This window comes from Macrotis lagotis, chromosome 5 (assembly GCF_037893015.1).
Source record: "Macrotis lagotis isolate mMagLag1 chromosome 5, bilby.v1.9.chrom.fasta, whole genome shotgun sequence".
In the NCBI taxonomy this organism is placed as follows: domain Eukaryota; kingdom Metazoa; phylum Chordata; class Mammalia; order Peramelemorphia; family Peramelidae; genus Macrotis; species Macrotis lagotis.
The window spans coordinates 179,187,098-179,211,936 of record NC_133662.1 but is presented as its reverse complement, the minus strand read 5'-3'; the positions used below and the strand labels follow the sequence as shown (position 1 = coordinate 179,211,936).

Genomic DNA, 24,839 nt, shown 5'->3' with positions numbered 1-24,839 from the left:
TTAAAATGCAATTGGTAAATATTTAATAATAATACAATAAGACATTGCTAACATAACATTTTAAAACGAAGTCAATATCTAGCTTTCAGGGAAGCTTATGTATGGTTTAGTAGACCTAGCTAGGTTCAGTGATTTGGTTTTGCTATTTCATATTTCCATACCTCATCCAACAGGGAAGGATTACAATTCGAAATTATAAACTCTGGAAAATGATGGTTAAATTAATTAATCTTTATGTACACTACTAACTTACTGGTGTAGGTACTCTTGATTGTTACTGCAGTCAAGTGTCCTAAAACTACAAAGGTTTATTCATTCTGCAATCAAAAAAGTAGAGAAGCATCATGGTGAATTACAAATTAGTATTAAAGTTACGGACAGAAAACCTGAGGTCAAATTTGAACTCTACCATCTATTATTGCATAGCGGAACACAACTGGAAAATAGTACAGGAAATTTCTAAATGAAATTAATTGTTAACCTCATACATATTCTAAATATTTTAAGAGTCAAATATATTTTCACTTACTCAGTCACTCTTGGTTTTAATTGACACAACATATCTTTCAATAAAATAATGACTAGCTTTGCAAACAGGACCCAAAAAATGAATTCTGTATTGTTATTTCCAAAATCAGAGATATTAACTAATGTTCCCTTGGCATTTAGCTATTGACTGAGCAATAGTACCATTTATTAGCTTAAGAAAGTTATTGCCATGCAACCGCAACTGACTTTGTAGTAAATGCATTTATTTGTTTTTACTATATTTACATTTATTATCCTTCAATGTTTAATCTCCAAAATTTTAAGGAAAATCATGTAAAATAATGACTATGTCTATGTCAACATCTATGAGCTCTTTGTATCTATTTTATATCTGAGTGCAATGATGAAATCAAAGACCAAATATAGGCATATATTTGTATTTATGTATATATAATTTGTTTTGGTCTGCTATTTTGATTTAATCAGTATGATTAAAGTGAAGAAATATCCTTGCCAGTGCAAATGAGCAACTCTTCTGCAAAATACGAGTTAAGATTGTTTCCTAGGTCCCTGAAAAGTTATTTGCTCATTGTCACCAGAACTGAAATTGGTCTTGACTTTGCCCTGAGCTTATTCTTCTATCAATTAGAAGTCGCTATTAAAGATTGATATGTGGGATAATTATTTTCAAAGAACTAGATTCATCATATTTGAAAATCTTCCTAAGAATTTTTGTGTTTCTCTTTGTAATTGGTCAGTTGCAAAGGAGATGATATTCAGATAAATTAATTAGGCCATCCTTAGCCATGAAAGTAGCAGTAAGAACAGGAAAAATAATGATTTTAAATGTAATTTAAGCATATCTCCTATGAAAATGAAGAATTCTCCCTCTTCTCATCTACCACCCACAATTTAAAAAGAGGTAGGTCTGAAAACCTTGGTGCCAGGGAATAAAGGCAGATGACAAGTATATGATGTACCTGAGTAAATGTTTCATTCTTTTCAAGAGTAGTAGTAGTAGTAGTAGTAGTAGTAGTAGTAGTATTTTATTGTCATTTTATCAACCAGAGAAGCAGATTTAAACAAAGTTCAGTAGAGAATAAACTGCATTGCCATTAGATTACAGAATGTTTTGTTATTCTTTCTCTCCAAGGGTCCATCATGCTGGGAAGATGTCCTAATTTCAAACAGCATGAGTGGTATTTGCCATTCCCCAGATTGCAGTGGAACTGGAGCAGTAAGTACCTGGCCATAATACAATGCTTTTTGGAGAAATGGAATGATGCTATCAGTTTGAGAAATGTATACCTAAGATCCAAAATGCCATGCAAGAGTTCATTGTGATATGTTTCTGCTAATAAAGGGGCCAAAGATAAAATTGATAACCAATGTTACTCCCATAAAATAGCCATCATCAAAAGATTTTTTTCTCACTTTAATAGTACTCCTATTGTTGACATGGAAATGCTAGGCAGAGAGTAAATAGTTAAGTTTTGTGCTTTTCTATAGTAAATTAGCTTATGAGCTATTACAACCTTGCAAAGAGTAGATTATAGAAAAACTGTTACTCCAATGAGTCAAGTTTTCTACCCTCTTTGAGAACCTGCATTCCCAAACTTGAAATGATAACAGCCATCTGTATGTCCAATATTCTGCCAGCTAGATAGTGAACACTAGGAGGAGCCCACAGGGACAGGGAAACTGAGGCAGAAGCCCCAAAATGATAATAGACTGTTAGCTCTTTGTTACCACTGAATAATCCTTTTGCTTTCACCAACCCTTACAACTTTTCCAGCATATATGCTATCTGCTGTACCCCTATGTAAACCCTGGCTTGTCCCCTACTTGTTGCTTATCCACTCGGGATAAAACCGGCAGGCAATAATCTTGAATCTATAAGGTAAAACTTATCTTTATCACTGAGCTGTGAGTCTTTATAAACTTTTTTACTCTTTGAACTCTAGCCTGCCAAGTGAAGCCCAAACTATTCCTGCTGACATTTTGTATAGAATTGCTTTTTTTTTTTTTTTTTTTTTTTTTTTAGGTTTTTGCAAAGCAATGGGGTTAGGTGGCTTCCCCAAGGCCATACAGCTAGGTGTAGTTATTAAGTGTCTGAGGCCAGATTTGAACTCAGGTATTCCTGACTCCAGGGCAGGTGCTCTAACCACTTAGCTGCTCCTTAGAATTGCTTTTTATTTGCATGTATCACTTTTCTAAGGAATTATTCACATTTGGGTGTTAATTACTTGCAAGTGTAAGAATTTCTTCACAGTGATTTTAATGGAACCAAGGAGAGGTTAGCAGCTAAGAATGGGGGGAGGGGCATGGTGGGAACAAAAGGTTTGTTCTTAAGCTCTTTGTCATGCTGCACAATGATATTTTGCATTTATGTTTCATTTAACCCAGAAAATTGCTTTTTCTTTTCTGTTACCATCTTTTCCTGTCCAATTTCCTTCCTTACAGAATTTTTTAAAAGAAAATGTGCTATGGATTATTGAATATCTTAAGTACAAGCCCTTGCTCTCTGAGTTTGTACTTTCTTTTTTTATGTATAAAGCATTGATTAGTGTGAGAAGCAGTGTTGCTCAGTGAATAGATTGCTAGTACAGAAGCTGCAAAGACTTAGGTTTAAACTCAGGTTTGAATAAATACTGACCAAATGAACCCAAGAAAGTAAGTCAACTTTTCAGGGTTCTAAGCTTCTCTCTAGGACTGGATAGTTGGGATTACTTTCTTACCTTTTTAATTCTCAAAGTAGTGAAAGCACTGGTCCAGTCTCTAATTTCATCTTCCTTGTTAAATATAGAACTTATTTTAAAATTAATGTTTTTTCAATGAACAAGTGTTTATTTCTTTTTCTTGTGCATTCCTTGGCAGCTGATGCAGTGGATAGACTGCTGTGACCAGACTCAAGAAGATCTGAGTCCAAGTCTGTCCTCAGACACTAAATAGCTGAGTCACTGTGGGCAAGTCATTTAACATCTCTCTACCTTGTTTTCCACAACTATAAATTCAGCTAATTAAGAGCATGTACCTCACAAAGTTATAGTGAACATCAAATCAGATAATAGTATTAAAAAAACATTTAGCACAACTCCTGATATGCAGTAGGTAACAAAGAAATCCTTATTCCCTTCTCCCCTTTTTTCTCTCCTCCACTTGAACAAAAGAATGACAGATGAATCCTTCACAACAAATATGTGTAGTGAAACAAAGCAAATTCCCATATTGGTCTTATCTAAAAATATTTCTTATTCTGCCTCTTCAGTCTATCACCTTAGAAAACTTAGTTTTTGAAAAGTTTATGAATTCTAAAAATAAATTTAGAATTATTTGGTTCTTATGTATATCAAGACAGGCAATATTGTAGCTTGTGTTTTATTACATTGTTTATATTTTGTGATATTTTATTTTTTACCCTGAATAGCTTGAGGCCATAACAATATGATGGCATACATTTTCTGTTTTGGCACTGGAGATGTCAGTAATGCCTAAATAGAGACACTGCTCTGATGCCAACACAAATGTCATTGTTAGTTCACAAACTGTCACAACCAGCTGGCAGTTAATAGTTTCTCTAAAGCACAGTATCTGTTACTAGCAACAGGTAAAGTGTTTGGGCTTAACACATTGGACCTAAGTAATCCCTTTTGATTTTGCCACAAAGGATAGTAAATGAAGAAAAATTCATTTTAAAATTTATAATTCATTCAGATCTAAAATTTGAAACCAGGATTTTCAAAAATGCAAGGACCATTATCTACAAATAAAGAAATAGAGAAAAGAATGGTTTGTCTGATGCTCATAAATATTGAAGTGTACTTTAAATACTCTGACATCCTCTATCTATTGCCTCTATATCAGAAGTAAATTTTATGCATAGATTTCATTTTTCTAATGTCGCTCTTGCCAGTAATGTTTCTTACTTAGAATCTAGTCCAAGCTATCTTTAGGATCCCATTGGAGTCTTCATTCTTTATCTGAGTTTTAAAATATAAGAGGAATTTTAAGGAATTCCCAAATGAGTAGCTTTGTACAAACACAAAAGAAAGAAGCTTGAAGTTAATTGTTTCATTTAACTTTTCTTCTAACAAAAGAGAAATGAATAAGCATTTTGAGGCTTTTTAAATTATTATTTAGATTTTGCATATTAAAAGTAATAAATTTTCCCTTTTTGCTCTATTAGTCCAGGCACTGGAATAAATTGAGAGGTTAGAGAGATTTGCTTATTGAATTTTACAATTCTGGATCTAATTAGTTGACTTTCTCTATCCACAGATTCTTTTCTATTGCTCTGTTTTCAAGGAAGTTAAATTTTCTAGCTTAGACTATCCATTTCACTTGCTGCAGAAGGGATACTTTGCCTTGAGAAATAGTGTCTAAGGCCATTTGAGATCTTTCTTTGTTAGAGAATCTTGGAGTATGCTGTCCATTCCCACTTTAACCTTTTACTTTATAAATAGTAACAAATCACTACTCTAATTCTCCAAAAGGCTTGTCATTAGATTGTCCAATGCCTTTACTTACCATCCCTGTTACTCCATTTTTCCTCATATACCATTCCCCTTTATAGTGATTGTCTTTTACAAGTATGTAAAGTTCTATCTCTTGTATTTGTATATCCAGTTTAACATAATGCCCAGCCTATATTAGCATATAATAAATGCTCAACAAAGGATACCCTCCATGACAAAGACAGATACAATCACCAGTAATAGTTTTCTTGCTTTTTGCCCCATTGATCTCTTATTGAAGCCTGGGAAGTTGTAGAGAATTAAGAGTTAGAACAATTAGAAGATTCTGATAATAATGTTTGTCTTTCATTCTCAAAGAAGACCTTGACATCAGGGAAGTGATGCCATGACAAGCACGTGAACTGTATTTGAGTGATGATGGGATCTGTGCTAAGTCACCAGCCTCACTTTCTTTTTCTGAGTCATCTGAGTCCAGTGGCCAGACCTGCATCAGGACTGCTGGAGTTGTCTGTGAAGCAATTGGGGTTAAGTGACTTGCCCAAGATCTCATAGCTAGTAGGTGTCTGAGGCTGAATTTGAATTCCTGTCCTCCTGACTGCAAGGCCAGTACTTATCCATTATACTATCCACCTGCCCAAAAATTTCTGATGACTTCAGCCAGTTGAAGCTTGTGTGGTACCCACCAGCTAGAAAGGAGAATCCTTTAGGGGAATTTTAATAGGGATTGAATGACGTAAGGAAAATGATTCTCAGTGGTTGGACTTGAAAAATTAAATAATTATTATTTTATTTAATGAAGTGAACTGTTAAATGAATTATTTTTTAAACTCTGAGCCCTAGCACAATCTAGATTTTGAATTATTCCTTGTTCTAGAAACATCAGAATGACTTGAGAGAAGAAACATCCTAAGGCATGATAGGGTTCTATCAATTTATACATTTATTCCACAAGAACAACAGTGCTTGAATTTAGAACAATTACACATCAATAAAAAATGTTTTTAGCAAGCTTTTTCCTACAGTGCAGCAAAGAATTTTCTTTCACAGTTCTAACTCTAAATCTATAATCCTATGGTGAAAAATACTGGATAATGTTGGTCAAAATTAAGGGAGAAAAGAGATCAAAAATTTAGAAACTGCCCTTGAATATTAAGAATACTTTTTTTCCTAGAAGAGAGTAAAAAACATTGGCTAAGATAAGCCAAAATAACAACATGTTTAAAAAAAGAAATTCTCAGCTAGGCAAGAACTGATTACTGATGTGGGAGTCATTAGTGAATGAGCTTTCTGTCTATAGTTAGACCATGGGCCAGTAAGAACAAAGATCAATTGAGCACCATCCCTAAGGGAAGGATAAAGGTAAGAAGAAGACAGAACAGGCAGTTATAACAACTTGAACCTGATCTGTTAAAACAAGCTGTTTTCATAAATATAGGAATATAAACCAGAAAAAGACATCATTTCATATAGAAGTTTATGCTTTGTAATACAAATACTACAAAAAAGGAGGTCAAATCTGCATCATTGTAAGGAGATTTATAAATAAACTTGGAGAACAATAAGATGAAAAATTCAACTAAATTTATTCTTTGTTTTAGTTGAATCCAAGAGTCCCTTTAGTCTACAGAGTCCTGTTATATATATATATATACATATATATATATATATATATATGTATATATACATATATATGTATGTAGGCATTCATGCAAAGATGCATAAACACATATATGTGATAAACATATACATATGTGATACACATGTATAAATCTGCAGGTATATAAATATATATATATACACATATATTTGAAACACAAAGGAATAGAATTTCAGCTCAATAGTAATACTACATATGTTCTATTTTCTTGAATGAATGAGAATAAACTTACCATACCCTTATCAATCACATGAAGATTCAACTTTTTGTATAAATCTTTAATCCTTCTTTGTATGTTTAACCTCATGCTAGAGTCAACAGAAGCTATATACTTCATACATATATATTTATTATTATGTATACCTCTGTGTACCTATGTTTATAAACGTACATGCATTAAAATCTCTGCCACATATTTTTTAGAAATCTTAGTTAAGATTATACATCTTGAGGGAAGCTAGGTGGCACAGTGGATAAAGCACTGGCCTTGGAGTCAGGAATTCCTGAGTTCAAATCCAGCCTCAGATACTTAATAATTACCTAGCTGTGTGGCCTTGGGCAAGCCACTTAACCCCATTTGCCTTGCAAAAACCTAAAAAATAAAGATTATACATCTTCAAGTTTGAAAGTTTTTAAAAATTTATCCTTTGGGGGAATCTTTTCAGAAATGAATACTTCAGTCACGATACTTCCTTTCCCTTTCCTTTATTATTATTGTAATACATGATCTGTTGTGTAGAACTATGAAAGGAAATTATTTTTTCCCTTGATGTAAGCAAAAAGTAAAACTCAAAGGGTTTTTCAAAAAATAAACAAACAGTTATTTTAGATTTTTGAATAGATAATTTTACTGAACCAATTTTTTTCTATTTATATTGGTGTGGCACATAGGAGTACCCCATATCTCACAGATTGGGTCCTTCAGAGGATGCAAGTCCATATTCATGATACTCTGCTGATCCATATCCATTCAGCAATAACTCACTAAACCTCACTGGTGTTTTTACCTTGCCTAGGCTGTCAGAAAATGTTGCAAAGGCATTTTATGAAATAGTGTAGTGAGACAAGTAGCAATAAAGCATTTCTCACATGAAACTGGGCTACACTCTCTGCACCTTCCCCCCCCACCAATCAGCATACTATCAGTAGGAGGAATAGATACATATCGCAAACATATGTAGCTAAGATACATATGTAGATGGGTTTGCATATGGAGAATGTGTGGCGAAACAATGTGTTTAGAGGGAAACATAATGAGAGTGCATTACTAATTCATAGGCATTGAATGACCCATCAAGGCTGGAAATTTTCTGGTGATATCATTGCAATGTTCCCACCAGACTTGCAACTTGGTGGTTTCTGCTGGCAATATAATCCCAGATGGGCTTTGCTCCACTGATCCCTTGGCCACCCTTGGCTGTTTACTAAGTCCTGCTTCATTGCTTCATTGTGTGCTTTGACATGGAACTGGTTTTTTATTCCTTTTTTTGACTTCACCTGGAGATTTTGACTGAAGTGATTATTTTGCTGAGTTCTATATGCCTATACTACTGCTCTACCCCCTAAAATCTATGGACATTTGGGACTGGGTAATAACCCTTGAACTAGGAGAAATCTTTACCTGAGAGATAATCATTTCCCCCTTGAGAAATTTAATGAATAGAATCCCATGCTAAACAGCTTAGTGTAAATGGCAGTGTTGATAGCAGTCCTACTCACAGAGACAAACTGAGAATAAGGAAGAATGATCTAAAAAACAAGTCAATTGGATTTGACAGTTGGTTATTGGTGACCCTTGGGAGAATAATTTTTAGTATAATGATGGCAGAAGGCAGATAGCAAGGGATTTAAGAGAGACAAGATGATGAGTATGTGTCAGGAATTATTTGTAGTCAGCTTTTAAAGAAGTTTAGTAAATAGTAGAAATTTGGGTGTGTAGGGGTGTGTATATATATTTACTTTTTTGGAAGAGTTTATTTACTAGTAGGGGGCAAAAATGAGAATGAAAGTGCATGAAAAATGAGGAAACTTGCTGGAGCAAATCCCTGGAGGATTTAACTGAGAGACCAAGAGTGAGGGATTTGCCTGATTCTGGAAAACCTCATCCTTTCTAACTTAAAAGAAAGAGGCCAGGTGGATGCTGCTTCTGAATTTTCACGTGTTAGAACAGGAGAAGGGAAGATTGGTGTTCAGTGAAATCATTCATTCTCATTCAACAGTTATTTATGTACTTTAAGACCTTGTACTAATCATAGGTTTTACAGAATTAAAATGGAAGATGATGCTCTTAGAGGAAAGACTTCTATCAATCTAGCTGTTCTTTAGCTCTCTATCATCTGTCAATATATCCTTCTTCCTGTCCTTTTTTCCTCTCTCCATCCCTCCTTTCCTTCCTTCCTCCTACCCTTCCTTCCTTCTTTCTTAACTTCCCTCCCTCCCTTCTCTCTTCCTCCTTCCCTCCCTCCTTCCTGGCTGCCTGCCAGCCTGTTTGTCCATCTACAGTATTTTTCAGGAATCATCTAAGTAGAAGACAATAGATTGTTGATAGAAGCAGTGGCACATAAGCTGAGAAATCCTGGAAGAAAGGGAGTTAGAGATTTCAAGTGGAACAGATCAAAAAGGACTACCTTCTGGGCATGAAGGACAGATTCTACAAAGGTGGATGCAAGTCTGACTAGTTTGGAGTAGAATGCAGGTTAATTAGCCTAGAACAAAGAGTCTGTTGTACATACTAATATTCAGTAAGTATATATATATATATATATATATATATATATATATATATATACATATATATTATATATATATTATATTATATATATATATATATGTATTTAAGTGAGACTATGAAGCAAGACTATGAAGGACCTTTTAATACCATGCTTTAAAAATGAATTCTTTTCCATAACTGAAAGAGTAGAATAATTGACACTCTTGAATTATATAAATCTGAATTTCATGTTCACAGGAAATACAATAAAGTTCTCCCAAATTGTAGTAAATAACTCAGTTATTAATGTATGCTTATATAAGAAATGTTTCAGTTCACACTATATAGAAATTTTGCATCTCACTTTGGAGTCTATTAGGCTCAAAATATAAAATGATCTAATTTGTTGAAGCTAAAGTAATGCCTTATAGTCTGTATCACTCATTTCAAATTATTGGCTAACATTATTTGAAATAAAAATAAAAAATAACTAAGAATCTATTAAGATAAATAACTTGGACTTATATTGAAATAATATTTCCCTTTGCTAAAAATGGTTTCCTAACAATATATGACTTTGATTAAATCCACAATCCCATTTTACGGGTGGGGGAGGGGGAAGAAGACCTTTTGACTTAATCAAAATCATGAAAAATAAAAATTTAGGTTTTTTCTCAGCAGAGCTATATTTATATCTTTACATATATGAACATTCATGTGGGCACATGCACATATATCCTCTGAGGTATTCTTGTTTTCTCTTTTACTACATCTAAGATTGGTATGGTTCTCTTAAATCAAGACTGACACACACAACAAAATAGAATCATAATTTCAGACAGCAGCAGGTTATGTGCCAATAGTCAGACAATGTGTGACAGAACTGTTTTTCATTTGCATAGTGCAGAAGGCATGTTACTCCCATATTATTTGTTTTTATCAGTTACACCCATATACTCAGATGATAATTATCAGTGGCAATATCTTCAAATCCAAACAGCCAGGTATTTGACCCAGCCCCCAATCTCCCAATATCAATTTATTTCAATGAGTATTTTTTAATTACTATGTACAAGACATTTCCCTGGACTACTTTGTTATGCTGATGGGTGAGGAATAATTACTTCCTATGGGTAGGTTGTATAGACTAGAAAAAGAATAAATAAGATAAAGGACTGAGTGGAAGAGAGACCCAAAGTTTATTCCTTTAAATCTTGTCCATACAGTGTATAGCAGAAGGACAATTTGTATTATATGCCCCCCCAAATAAAATAAATCCCTTCTGTTTTTTTATTGTAAAACAAAACTATTTTATGAGTATTTTGAAATAAAACTGAAATAATGATAATTGATTAATTCTGAATCTTGACTGCAATATAGATTTTGATTGAGAAAGAATTTTGATGTAGAGATGAATGGGGTATGGAATCTATGATTATTTTTTACTAGACTAGAGATATCAAACATGAGGTCTACCTGAGTGCGACTCTATGGAGGTCTTCTCCTGATCACCTGAACCAGATTAAAGTATAATTACAAACATTTAAGAAAATGAATAAAATATAAGGGAAATTTTTTTTAAAAAAGTAAAAATACCATGGGAAATATATATTATTTACATGTCATTTTCTAAGTCAATTTGTTGACTACAGTGATCCGTAATATATTTTAGTGATCCCTGTTTTAGTTTGAGTTTGCTGTCTCTAATCTAGATGACTCTTGCTACGAAAACTACCTTGACCAATGTAGTTTGGCAAATTTTCTGTTACTTATACATTAGCTTATAGATTTTCATGAAGAGCTAAAAAGTTAATTAAGTTATGTGTCTAGGCTTATGCATCTAGAACTAATGTTTTTTAATTGTGTTCATAAAATTTCTGGATTTGTCTTGGGGGGTAGATTCCTAAGAATTTAATGTTGCCCATGCTTATTTTAAATGGAATTTGTCTTTTTATCTCTTGCACTTGGGCTTTGTTTTTCTTATATAGAAAGGCTGAAGATTTATGTGGGTTTATTTTATATCCTGTTACTTTGCTGAATTTGTTAATTGTTTAAAGGAAATTTTTAGATGATTTTCCTGGGTTCTTTAGTTAAACCATCACATCATCTGCAAAGAATGAAAGTTTTGCTTCCTTGTTGTCACTTCTGATTCCTTCAATTTCTTTTTATTCTTTTATTGCTACTACTAGCATTTCTAATACTATTTTGAATAGTAATGGTGACAATTGGCATCTTTGTTTCACCCCTGATTTTTTTTGGAAATGCTCTGAGTTTATTCCCATTAAATATAGTATTTGTTGATGATTCTAGATAGATACTATTTATTATTTTAAGGAAAACTCCATTTACATCTAAACTTTCTAGTGTTTTTAATAGGAATGATATTGAATTTTATCAGAGGATTTGTCAGCATCTATTGAGATACTCATATGATTTCTGTTGGTTTTACTATTGATATGTTTAATTATGTTGAATATTTTCCTAAGGTTGAACCATCCCTACCTGCCTGATTCGGTTCTTCCTAGTTTAAGTAATAGCACCATGTTGGTATCATAAAAAGAGTTTGACAAAACTCCTTCCTGTCCAATTTTTAAAAATAGTTAGGTAGAATAGGAATTAATTGTGACTTAAATGTTTCTTAAAAATCCATCTGGATCTGGAGAGTTTTTCTTGGGGAGTTTGTTGATGGTTTCTTCAATTTCTTTTTCTGAAATGGGGCTATTTAAGTAAATTTATTTATTCTCTGGTTAATCTGGGCAGTTTGTATTTTGTAAATACTCATCTATTTCACTCAAGTTATCCAATATATTGGTATGCAGTTTGGCAAAGTAGCTCCAAATTATCTTTTTAATTGCCTACTCATTAGTGGTTAGTTCACCCTTTTCATTTTTGGTACTGGTAATTTGGTTCTCTTCTTTTTTAAATCAGATTAACCAAAGGTTTGTCTACTTTATTGATTTTTTCATAAATGCAACTCAGTTTTATTTAAGAGATCAATGGTTTTCTTGCTTTCAATTTTTTTAATGTCTCTCTTGATTTTCAGAATTTCTAATTCATTATTTAATTGGTGATATTTAATTTTTCCTTTTCCATCCTTTTTAGTTGCATACCCAATTCACTGATCTGCTCCTTCTCTACTTTATATTCATATAGGCATTTAAGATATAAAGTTTCTCCTCAAAGCTGCCTTTGCTGCATCCCATAAATTGTGCTATGATGTCTCATTATTATTATTTTCTTGGATATAATTATTGATTAATTCTGTTATTTGGTGTTTGGTCCACTCATTATTTAACATAAAGTTATTTAATTTCCAATTAGTTCTTGGTTTATCTTTCCCTGACCTTTTACTACATGTACTTTTTTATTGCATTGTGGCCTGAAACGTGTGTATTTATTATTTCTGCCTTTCTGCATTTGATTGTAAGGTTTTTGTGCCCTAGTACATGATCAGTTTTAGTGAAGGTGTCATGTACTGCTGAGAAAAAGGTATATTCTTTTCATTAAGTTTTCTCCAGAGTCTATCATATCTAATTTTTCTAAGATTACATTCACCTTCTTAATTTCTTTCTTGTTGATTTTGTTGATGGATTTATCTAGCTCTGAGAGAGGTAGAAGTGAAGTCTCCAATTATTAATGTTTTGCTGTCTATGTCTCCTTGTAATTCACTCGGCTTTTTCTCTAGGAAATCTGAATGCTATACCACTAGGTGCATACATATTTAGTAATGATATAGCTTCATTACCAAAGGTGCCTTTTAAGTCGATGCAGTTTACTTCATCATCCCTTTTAATGAGATTGATTTTTGCTTTTACTTTGTCTGAAATTAGGATCACTTCCCCAGATGACTTTTTGGGATTCTCTCAGTATACCATCATTTCATCTGCAAAGAGAGAGACTTTTGTCTCTTCCTTCCAAATTCTCATTCCTTCAATTTCTTTTTCTTCTCCTATTACTGAAGCTAGCATTTCTAATATTATATTGAATAGTAGTGGTGATAATGAGCATCCCTGTTTCACCCCTGATCTTATTGGGAATGACTCTAGCCTGCATATAATGCTTGTTGATGGTTTCAGATAGATACTGTTTATTATTCTAAGGAACAGTCCATTTATTCCTACACTCTCTAGTATTTTTAGTAGGAGTGGGTGCTGTATTATGTCAAAAGCTTTTCCAGCATCAATTGATATAAACATATGATATCTGATAGATTTGTTATTGATATAATTAATTATATAAAGTTTTCCTAATATTGAACCAACCCTGCATCCCTGAAATAAATCCTACTTGTCCAAAATGTGTTATCCAAGTGATAACTTGCTGTAATTGATTTGCTAAGATTTTGTTTAAGATTTTTGCATCTATATTCATTAGGGAGATATATCTATAATTTTCTTTCTCTGTTATAACTCTTTCTGATTTAGGTATCAGCACCATATTGGTGTCATAGAAAGAGGTAGAGTTCCATCTTCACCTATTTTTCCAAAGAGTTTATATAGAATTGGAACCAATTGTTCCTTAAATGTTTGATAGAATTTATTTGTGAATCCATCTGACCCTGGAGATTTTTTCTTAGGGAGTTCAATACTGGCTTGTTGAATTTCTTTTTCTCAGATAGGGTTGTTTAGGTTTTTAATTCCCTAACTTAATCTGAGCAATTTATATTTTTGTAAATATTTGTCCATTTCCCTTAGATTGTCAAATTTATTGGCATAGAGTTGGGCAAAATAATTCTGAATTATTGCTTCAGTTTCCTCCTCATTGGTGGTAAGTTCACCTTTTTCATTTATAATACTAATAATTTGGTTTTCTTCTTTTTTCTTCTTTTTTCAAATTTATTGTTTTTGTTTCAAAAAATCAGCTCTTGATTTTATTTATTAGTTCAACAGATTTCTTGCTTTTGATTATTGATTTCTCCTTTAATTGTTAGAATTTCTAACTTGGTATTTAATTGGGGGTTTTTAATTTGTTCTTTCTTTAATTTTTTAGTTGCATATTTATTTCATTGATTTCCTCTTTCTCTAATTTATTCATGTAAGCATTGAAACATATAATTTATCCTATGACAAGTGCCTTGAGTGCATCCCATACGTTTTGGTATGTTGTTTCATTATTGTCATTATCTAGGATGAAATAATTTATTCTCTCTATGATTTATTGCTTGATTCACTCATTTCTTAATTTGTTATTTAGTTTCCAATTAGTTTTGGGTCTGTATTTCCCTGGTCCATTATTGCATATGATTTTTATTGCATTATGATCTGAGGAAGATGTATTCACTATTTCTGCCTTTCTGCAGTTGATCAGTAGTTTTTTATGCTCTAGTATAAGTTCTTTTGTATAAGTGCCATGTACTGCAGAAAAACAGTATATTCCTTTCTTTCCCCATTCAGTTTCCTCTATAAGTCTATCATATCTAGGTTTTCTAACAATCCATTTATCTCCTTAACTTCCTTCTTGTTTATTTTATGGTTAGATTTACCTAAATCTGAGAGTGGGGCTGAGTCTATACCCTGAAGAGATGATGAAAAATGGTAAAAATATGACTTGTACAAAAATATTCATAGAAGCCCTGTTTGTGGTGGCAAAGAATTGGAACTCAAGTAAATGTCCTTCATTTGGGGAATGGCTGAGCAAACTGTGGTATATGTATGTCATGGAACACTATTGTTCTATTAAAAACCAGAAGGGATGGGGATTCAGGGAAGCCTGGAGGGATTTGCATGAACTGATGCTGAGTGAGATGAGCAGAACCAGAACAACACTGTGCACCCTAAAAGCAACATGGGGGCGATGGTCAACCATGATGGACTCACTCATTCCATCAATGTAACAATCGAGGACAATTTGGGCTGTCTGCAATGGAGAATACCATATGTATCCAGAGTAAGAACTGTGGAGTTTGAACAAAGACCAAGGACTATTACCTCTAATTTAGGAAAAAACCTGATATCTTATTGTCTGATCTTGCTATCTCTTATACTTTATGTTTCTTCCTTAAGGATATGATTTCACTCTGATCACATTCAATTTGGATCAATGTATACCATGGAAACAATGTAAAAGACTGACAAGTTGCCTTCTGTGCGGGATGGATTGAGGGAAGTAAGATTAGGGGAAAAATTGTATATCTCAATTAAATGTTATAAATCTGAGAGTGGGAGGTTGAGGTCTCCCACCAGTAGAGTTTTGCTATTTATGTTTTACGATAGCTGTTTCAACTTCTCCTCTAAGAATTTAGATGCTATACCATTGGGTGCATACATATTTAGTATTGAAATTACTTTATTATCTATGGTACCTTTTAGGAGGATATAGTTTCCTTCCTTATCTCTTTTAATGCTATCTATTTTTGCAGCTGCTTTGTCTAAGGATTGCTAGCCCTGCTTTTTTTTTACTTCAGCTGAAGCAAAACATATTTTGCTCCAACCTTTTACCGTTACTCTCTATTTTCTCCCTAATTTGAATGAGTTTCTTATAAGCAGCATATTGTAGGATTCTAGTTTTTAATCCCCTCTGCTATTTGCTTACATTTTAAGGGAGAGTTCATCCCATTTACATTCAAAGTTATAATTATTAACTCTTTATTGCCCTCCATGCTGTCTTCCTTCTGTTTGTATTTTTCCCCTTTTTTCCCTTTATCCATATTCCCCAGTATTTTGTTTCTGAATACTGCACCCTTTAATGTGTTTGCCCTCTATATCAAACCCCTCCCCTTTCTTTACCCTTTCCCTTTTCCCCTTCTTCCCCCCCTTCCTTCTTTTAGTTACCCTTTTTCCCCCTCCCTGTCCCCTCCCTCCCCTTTAATACTTGAAAGGTAAGATAAATTTTTAACTTAACTGAGTGTTTGTGTAGGTTAACTTTAAGCCAAGTCTGATGAGAGGAATATTCAGGTGGTTCATACCACCTCCCTTCTTCCCTTCTATTACAATAGGTCTTTTGTACCTCTTAATGTAATGAGATTTAGCCCCATTCAGTCTCCTCCATCCTCCCATTTCCTTACTGTCCACCTTTTTAAGGAGGTATTGTTTTTAAATCATTCTGAGTCACAAAAAATTCATGATTGTTCATCACTTCTGGCTAAGTATATTCTGTCTAATAGAGTTACAATTCTCAAGAGTTATGAGAATCTTTCTCACAGGAGGGGATATAGTCTTCTTATTGGATATCATTTTTTTTCCTTTACTTCCCTCCCTTTTTAAAGCTTTTCATGTGTCTCTTGAACCTCCTGTTTGATGTCCAAATTTTCTCTTAAACTCTGGTCTTTTCATCAGAAAATGTTGGAAGTATCTCATTTTATTAAATGTCTATCTTTTCCCCTGAAAGAGAAGGCTTATCTTTGCCAGGTAGTGGATTCATGGCTGCATTCCAAGCTCCCTTGCTCTTCAGAATATCGCATTCCAGGCCGTTCTGTCCCTTAATGTTGATGTAGCCAGGTCCTGTGTAATCCTTACTGTGGCTCCTTGGTATTTTAAATTGTTTCCTTCTGACTGCTTTGCAGGATTTTCTCTTTTATCTCAAAGTTCTGGAAATTGACCACAACATTCCTTGGTGTTTTCATTTTAGGATCTCTTTCTGGAGGGGATCAGTGTATTCTTTCAATAATGATTTTGCCCTCTGGTTCCATATCAGGGCAGTTTTCCATCACTAAATCTTGTAATATTAAGTCCAGGCTTTTTTTCTCTTCAATGTTTTCAGGAAGACCTATAATTCTCAGGTTGTCCCTTCTCAATCAGTTCTTGAGGTCAGTGGTTTTGCTGATGAGGCATTTTACATTTTCTTCTATATTTTTTTTTGATGTTTTGGTTTTGTTTAACAGACCCTTGCTATCTCATGAAGTCATCAGTTTCTACCTACTCCATTCTTTTTTTAAAGAATTTTTCTCATTTGGCCTTTGTAGCTCCTTTTCCAATTGTTCAATTCTATTTTTGAAAGAGTTTTCCATTTGACCAATGGTGGTTTTGAGAAAATTATTTCCTTTCTTCATTTGTCCAATTGTATTTTTCAATGATTTGTTTTCTCGTTGTAATTGTTAATTATTAATTGTAATTGCTAATTGTCTCTCCCAAATTTTCCAATTGATTTTTAAATTCCTTCCTGATTTCTTCAAGGAAGTCTTTCTGTGCTGGAGACCAGGTCATATTCTTCTCAAAGGTTCTAGGTCTCTCTGAGTTAGGGTCTTTTTCTTCTAGCAATTTTTCTATTGGCCCCTCCTTTCTCTGACCTTTCTTCATTTTCCTAAGACCTTATGTTGGCAAGGGGCTGGTTCACAGTGGTTGGGTGTTTAGATCCCTACAGGCTTTACTTGCTGGGTTTAGTAACTCCCATTGGGCTGGCCAGTAGGCTGTGTTGGTTGCTTTCTCTGGAGTGTCTGTAACCTTAATTTGAGGCCCTCTCCCTTAGCCTGGAGGGAGTGGATGAAGCTGTCCAGTACTTTTATCTTTATCCAATGGTGGGTTTTGCCCTAGAGCAAGGTAATTGCTTTCCCTATTCACAAGTGATGGAGGTCTGCTGCTCTTAATCTGGGGCAGAGGTGGGCTGTGATTTTGTTTGTTCTGGGAAGAGGCTTCAGCTGAAATGAAGATATGGCTGGCTCCAGCACTGGAACTTGCCCTCCAGCTCTGCAGGCAAACTCCAGACACTCAGTGCCTCAACCATTGCCTCTGCTCCCTAGTTGGCCCACCCCCCCCCACCCTACCCCCCACCCCATGGCCAATCAGGCTCGTCCTGCTTTTAGGCTTCCAGGCTATTTTGCCCCTCCGAACAGGCTAATATCTCTGATCAGGCTAGTACCTCTCCAATTCTCACCCACCCTGCTGATTAGGCTAATGAAGCTCTCAGTCTCTGACCTTGTCCTGTGCTCCCAGCAGAGTCCGCCCTCTGTACTTGCTCACCCATGATCCTAGAGGGCAAACTTTGAGGTAGATCTTTTTTTCCATAGTTTCCCCTTCTGGGTTTTGTAGATAGGATTTCTGTTAAGAGATTTATTTCATATTATATATGAAGGAAGATCAGGAGTGAAGATCGGGAGACTAGCACTGTGCCTGTCTTCTCTGCCCAATCTTGGCCGGAAGTCAGTTATTCTTACTTTTAATGGAATTGATTTCTTTGGTCACTTTTTCACAATTTTCCTGCCGGACTTTCATTTCTTTTTTCCATTTTTCTTTTTTCTCTCTCCTTTGGTTTTTAAATTCTTTTTTAAGCTCTTTGATGAGCTTTTGTATTTGAGTCCAATTTATAGACTGTTTCGATACTTCCCTGTGAGTGATATTTCATTGCTTTCTTTTTCAGACATGGCATTATTGTCATCTTTGTTAGTAAAGTAGTTTTCTATTGTGAGCTCTCTTTTAGCTTTTTTGTTCATCTTTACTGTTTTAGCTCTGCTTCTGGAGTACAAGGAGTACAGATCCAAGCTTTTCTCTTGCTGGGGCTGGGTCTGATCCCTGACTTTCCATTGGCCAAGATGCTACATATGCAGTCCAGACCTTGCCTTTGCTGAGGTTTTTTCCCCCTTTAATGTCCAGGTTCTGACTTAACAGTGGTTTGTTCTCTACCCAATCCTGTCTTTCCCCACAGTGATCTCAGGATTCAGACTTTGTTTGGCCCTGTTGGCTTGCTATCTAGGTGCCAGGACCTCTGTTGTTGCTGAGCTGTTGGGTCCTGGATTACACTTGGATAAAACCCTCCTGCTGACTTTCCTGCTCTCCCGCCTCATGGACTTTTCTTCCACAGTCCCCCCAAAGAGAAAGACCTTCAGTCAAGATCCTTCATGATGTGTACAGTTGAAAACTTCTTTGAATCTTCTCTTTTTCTTGGTCAGATCTGTAGTTTGAATGTCAGAGTAGAGGCTTCAGTCATCTGTGGTAGGGAAAAGATTAGGGAGCATGTTATTTCTTGACTCCGCCCCAGAAATCCACAGGCACATTTTTAACAACATCTCATAAATAGTGGAGTTTACTATTTTAGGTATAATCATTTTTATTTATGCATTTTTATTGATGGTTATAGTTAAGCAAAATTAAATCAAAAAACAACAATGCAAGTTGAATATTTCTGACTACATGTGTATTAAATAATATCAAATCAAATTTCCTTTACTTAGTTTGTATAAATTTCTTTCTGTACTGTCATGATAATAACTTTAACATCTGGATAGTTCTCATTGAGGTTACAAAGCTATTTGTTGAATCTCTATAAAATTAATAATTTCTGTTTAAATGTATTTTCCTTATATGATTTCATTTCAACCTTTTCCATATAATTATTAGATTTTAAAAAATGATGTGGAAGTCTGAATCTTTTTCAAAAAAATTAAGCTATTAATAGAAAGTAAGTTCTTTAAGGTCAGTGAGTAATTTAATTTTTTTTCTTTTTCTCAGAGTTTGGCACATTGCCCAACATATATTAGACAATTTAAAATATTTATTGATTTCTTGACTTATTTCAGTTAAATGTCTTCTGTGTCAAGTTTTTATTGAGGAGGTTTAGGAAAACTTATAAGATAGTTTCATAATTTTTATCTCATTTTATTAATAGTAGAGGTGACATCACAGGTACAGGTAGAAAGTTGAAGCCAGTTCTTTCTTTCCACAAGCTACTGATCAAGTCAATAATCTCTAAGGCCATAGTAAGAAAATGTCTAGATAAAGATTACCAAAAAAACACATTGATGCAACAAAAGAAATTTACAGAGATGAGTAAGAAACAAGAGCAGGTTCTAAAATCCTATAGTATAGAACAGAAAATAAGAAATGACTTTATTACAGATGGTTACATTAAGAGGAAAAATATGGCTCAGTAGTAGATTGTAAATTCATTCATTAAAAAGAAGAAACATTTTGAGAATAGAAGCAAAGAAGGAATAAATATGTATGTATATATCATTGTAAAGGAGATAGAAAGCAAAATGGAAATGTCATGGATTAACGTCAAAGGTGATCTTCAGCATAGATACAAAGGATCGCAATGAAGTGAAAAGATTAGACAGAAAATGTGAGTGTAATGGGTCAAGAGAAAAGCCAGGTATAACAGATTGGAAGTGGTGGGAAGGATACTCTTTCTTTTTATTTATTTCTTTGTTTATTTAAGGCAATGGGGTTAAGTGGCTTTCCTAAGGTGACCCAGCTAGGTAATTATTAAGTGTTTGAGGCAGGATTTTAACTCAGGTCCTCCTAACTCCAGGGCTCAAACTCTAACCATTGCACCACCTAGGTGCCCCAAGGAAGGACCTTATTGATCCTTCAAAGATATGATTGATGATTCTATAAGAGACATACTGTATCATGCCTTGATGTCACTCATTAAGACATCATCATCTTTTAGGTCAATCTAGCAGTTGAAAATTATAAACAATCATAATATAATTGAGGGATTGTCAGGTGTTTTTTTCCCTTTTGGAGGATGGGGGAAACTGACTAAAGAGAGTGTAATTGCTGGTGCACCAAACTTGAAAGTTATCATGGGAACAAGAAGTAGAGCACATTCTAAACTGCAAAATGAATGATTTTGACTATAGCAAATTAAAATTTTTTTTGCATTAATAAAATCAATGCTCCCAAAATTAGAAGGAAGGTAGAAACATGGGAACCAATCTTCATAACTAGGAGTTCTGATAAAGGTCTCATTTCTATAATTATAGAGAATTGCATCAAATTTATAAAATCACAAGTCATTTTCTAATTGATAAATGGAAAAAGAATATGAATAGAAAGTTTTCAAATGGAGAAATTAAAACTATATACATAGTCTTATGAAAAAATGCTCCAAATCATTATTGATTAGAGAAATGCAAATTAAAACAACAATCAGGTATCAGATTGACCAAGATGAGAAAAAAGGAAAATGATCAGTGTTGGAGAGGTTGTGATAGTATTGGGGCATTGATGCATTCTTGGTGGAGTTGTGAACAGATCTAAGCTCTCTGGAGAGCAATATGGAGCTATTCCCATTGAATAATACAACTGTTCATTGCCTTTGACCCAGCAATTCTAATTCTGGGTCTAAATCCAGAAGAAATTATAAAAAAGGGAAAAGTTCTATATGTTCCAAAATATTCATAGCAGCTCTTTGTGGGGATGGAAAAGAATTGGAAATTGAGGGGGTACCCATCAATTGGGGAATAGTTGTACAAATTATGCTATGTGAATACTATGGTATACTATTATTCTATAAATAACCATAAATGGACAGACTCTAGAGAAACATGGAATGACTTATGGGATCTGATGTTGAACGAAGGGAGTAGAACCAAGAGAAGAATGTCCACATCAACAATAATGTTGTCAGTTGAGCAACCTTGATGAAAGCAGCTCCTTTAAGCAGTTCAGAGAGCTAGGACAACTGTATTAGACCCATTATGAATTATATTATCTCCATCCATAGGAATAAAATCAAAACAAAACAAAACACAAAAAACCCCAACCCTTCCAAATTTGATGAACACTCTATAAAAACATCTCTTATGTATATATTTCCCTTAATCCTAATTCCTCATACTGAAAATAAATAATGTGTAAATATGTTTATCAAAAAGTTTTATGAGGGGCGGCTAGGTGGCACAGTGGATAGAGCACTGGCCCTGGAGTCAGGAGTACCTGAGTTCAAATCCAGCCTCAGGCACTTAATAATTACCTAGCTGTGTGGCCTTGGGCAAGCCATTTAACCCCATTGCCTTGCAAAAATCTAAAAAAAATTTTTTTTTATGTACAGCGCTAACCTAATTTTATGCCACTGAGGAGAGGGGAGTAGGAAGGGAGGATGGATGGAAATTTTGTAACTTAAAAATATACATGTCCATTAGGATGTATATAAATAAATAAATAAATAAATAAATAAATAAATAAATAGGTAGATAAATAAATAAGGCAGTTATCATGGCAAAATTTGCATGTGAAACATAATCAGAGAATCTAAGCAAAATATAAAGGAGAATCAAAGCAAAACCAAATTGGGTAAAGTTCTGTTGAGCAAACTATTTCCACAAAGGATAGATTACTAATGTGTTTTTCTTGTAAATGCACAAAACTCAAACATTCCAGTTATAAAGTTAGAGTGGCAATTGTTCTTTTATAACCTTCAAATGAGAAACAAGATGCTAGTTGCTACTACTGATGATCAGAATCTCTCAGTATTGACCTAACAGTCAATCAAATAATGCATATTTATTAAGTGCTTAATATGCCAGGGCTAATAAGCACTGTGGATAGTAAGGAAAAAAAAGCCACCTTCCTACCCTTGAGATGTTCACTTTCTAAGAAGGGAGATAATATGTAAATGATTAAATACATGCAAAATATACACAGAGTAGACCAAAGATAATCTCAGAGGGAAGGTACTAACAGCTTAGAAGACAAGGAAAAACTTCTTCAGAAGATGAAATTTCAGCTGAGTCTTGAAACAATCAGGTATTCCAAGATACTATTTGAAAATTCTTCCATAAATAAATTCAAAATAAAATAAATTCATATTTTAGATTATAATTTTATGTACATACCTTATTAAGAGAAATTTAATGGCCTGTTTATGCAAAGGTCAAATTGATTGTGGGATTAAATCATACTGAACTTTGAACACTTGATTTCTCTTTCCTCCTTGTCAATGCATCCTCTCCCAATTTTTAAATATTGTGATTTCCTTAACTTCTTAGCCTATTTAAATGTACTTTTAAGTAGATTCAGTAAAAATCAGCTCTATGAACATTTATTGAGATGAATAAATTCTATCAAGTTCTTCAAGACCCATAATGCTACTATTTACTGTATGCTTGTTACCAAAGGCAAATTCCCAAAGGCAAACTGATGGACAACCCATGTGTTCTAATTTTGATGAGGAACGCATGCAGTACTGTGGTAGCCTCCACATCCCCACCCTTCTTGGTGATAAGAGAATATTATAGGATGAACTGCCTCAGATTGGTTATGATTTGCATCATTTGAGCAAATATCCACATAGATAAGGTCATAGATTCTTTGGAGCATTAAGTATAAGAGTACCTGCTACCAGAGAATGTGATAGATAGAACACACCTAATATAATTGGTAATCATACAGTTTTATACAATGTTTTATAGTTATTGAAGTATTTTCTACAAATTCTAAAGTCATAGCATTTGAAGACCCAGAAGGACGTTAAAAAAAAGGCATTAACCTTATTTGTTTTTTAACCCAAGGATCATGTAATTTTTTCATCTGACTTGTATCTGAAATATTCTGTGTCTTGTCACTTCCATTATACTGTGAATTCTTTAAAAACAGAAACTGTCTTACTTTTCTCTTTCTCTTCCCAGTGCTAAGTATAGTGATATATATATATATATATATATATGTATATACACATAATAAGTACTGAATAAATACTTCATTCAATTTTTTCATGCCTAATCTGTGAGTTGGAATTTATTTTTCTATTATTATTTATTTATTTTCATCCATATGCACATGTATATTTTTAAAGTTATAAAATTTCCTTCCACCTTCCTCCCTTCAGCAGCGAACAGTTAGCATTGTATATGAATATTTTTGATAAACATGTTTACAGATTAGTTATTTTCAGTATGAGGAATTAATTTTAAGGGAAAGTGTTCATCAAATTCTAAAGGGTTGTTTCTTTTCTGTGTATTTGTGTTTTGTTTTGTTTTGTTTTCCTTCCTCTGGATGGCAATAACATAGTCCATAGCCAGTCAAATACACAATTGTCCTCATTCTTTGAACTGCTGAGAGGAGCTGCTTCCATCAAGGTTGTTCATCTCACAGTGTTGTTGATGTCACATCACTCTCTTGGATCTACTCCCTTTGCTTAGCATTAGATTCTATAATTCTTTCAATGCTTCTCTAGAGTCTGACCACTTATGGTTTATTAGAGAACAATAGTATTCATGTATCATAACTTGTTTAGCAATTCCCTAATTGATGGGTATCCCCTTTATTTCCAATTCTTTGCCACTACTAAAAATTACTATGAACATTTAGGAAAATGAAGGACTTTTCCATTTTTTATAATTTCTTCTGTTTATTGATCTAGAATTGAAATTGTTGAGTCAAAGGGAATGCACATTTTGCTCTCCAGAAAGGTTGGATCTGCACAACTCCACCAGCAATGCATCAATGTCCCAATCCTCCTACAACCTATCCAACATCCATCATTTTCCCTTTTTCTCATCTTGGCCAATCTGATAGGTGTGAGGTGAAGCCTCATTGTTGTTTTAATTTGCATTTCTCTAATCAATATTGATTTGGAGCATTTTTATGAGTATGTATAGCTATTATTTCTTCATTTGAAAATCGTTTGTTAATATCCTTTGAACATTTGTCAATTGGAGAGTGATTTGTAACCCTATAAATTTGATGCAGTTCTCTATATATATTTTAGAAATGAGACCTTTATCAGAACTCCTGGTTGTAAAGATTGTTTCCCAGCTTTCTGCTTTCCTTCTAATTTTGGCAGCATTGATTTTATTAGTGCAGCCCCTTTTTAATTTGCTATAGTCAAAATCATTCATTTTGCAGTTTAA

At 33.9% G+C, this 24,839-nt stretch overlaps 1 protein-coding gene across 4 annotated transcripts in view; it reads left to right on the top strand.

The window, feature by feature from the left end:
* The window catches only part of PRKN (parkin RBR E3 ubiquitin protein ligase), a 2,033,074-nt gene that overhangs the window by 976,921 nt on the left and 1,031,314 nt on the right, over positions 1-24,839 (top strand). For 2 of the 4 annotated variants that reach the window (XM_074187995.1, XM_074187994.1), the window contains one exon: positions 1,643-1,726. The exons of the other annotated variants lie outside the window; for them this stretch is intronic. In XM_074187995.1, the coding sequence (XP_074044096.1) occupies positions 1,643-1,726 (84 nt within the window). The remainder of the gene's footprint in view (positions 1-1,642; positions 1,727-24,839) is intronic. 4 annotated transcript variants of the gene reach the window in all.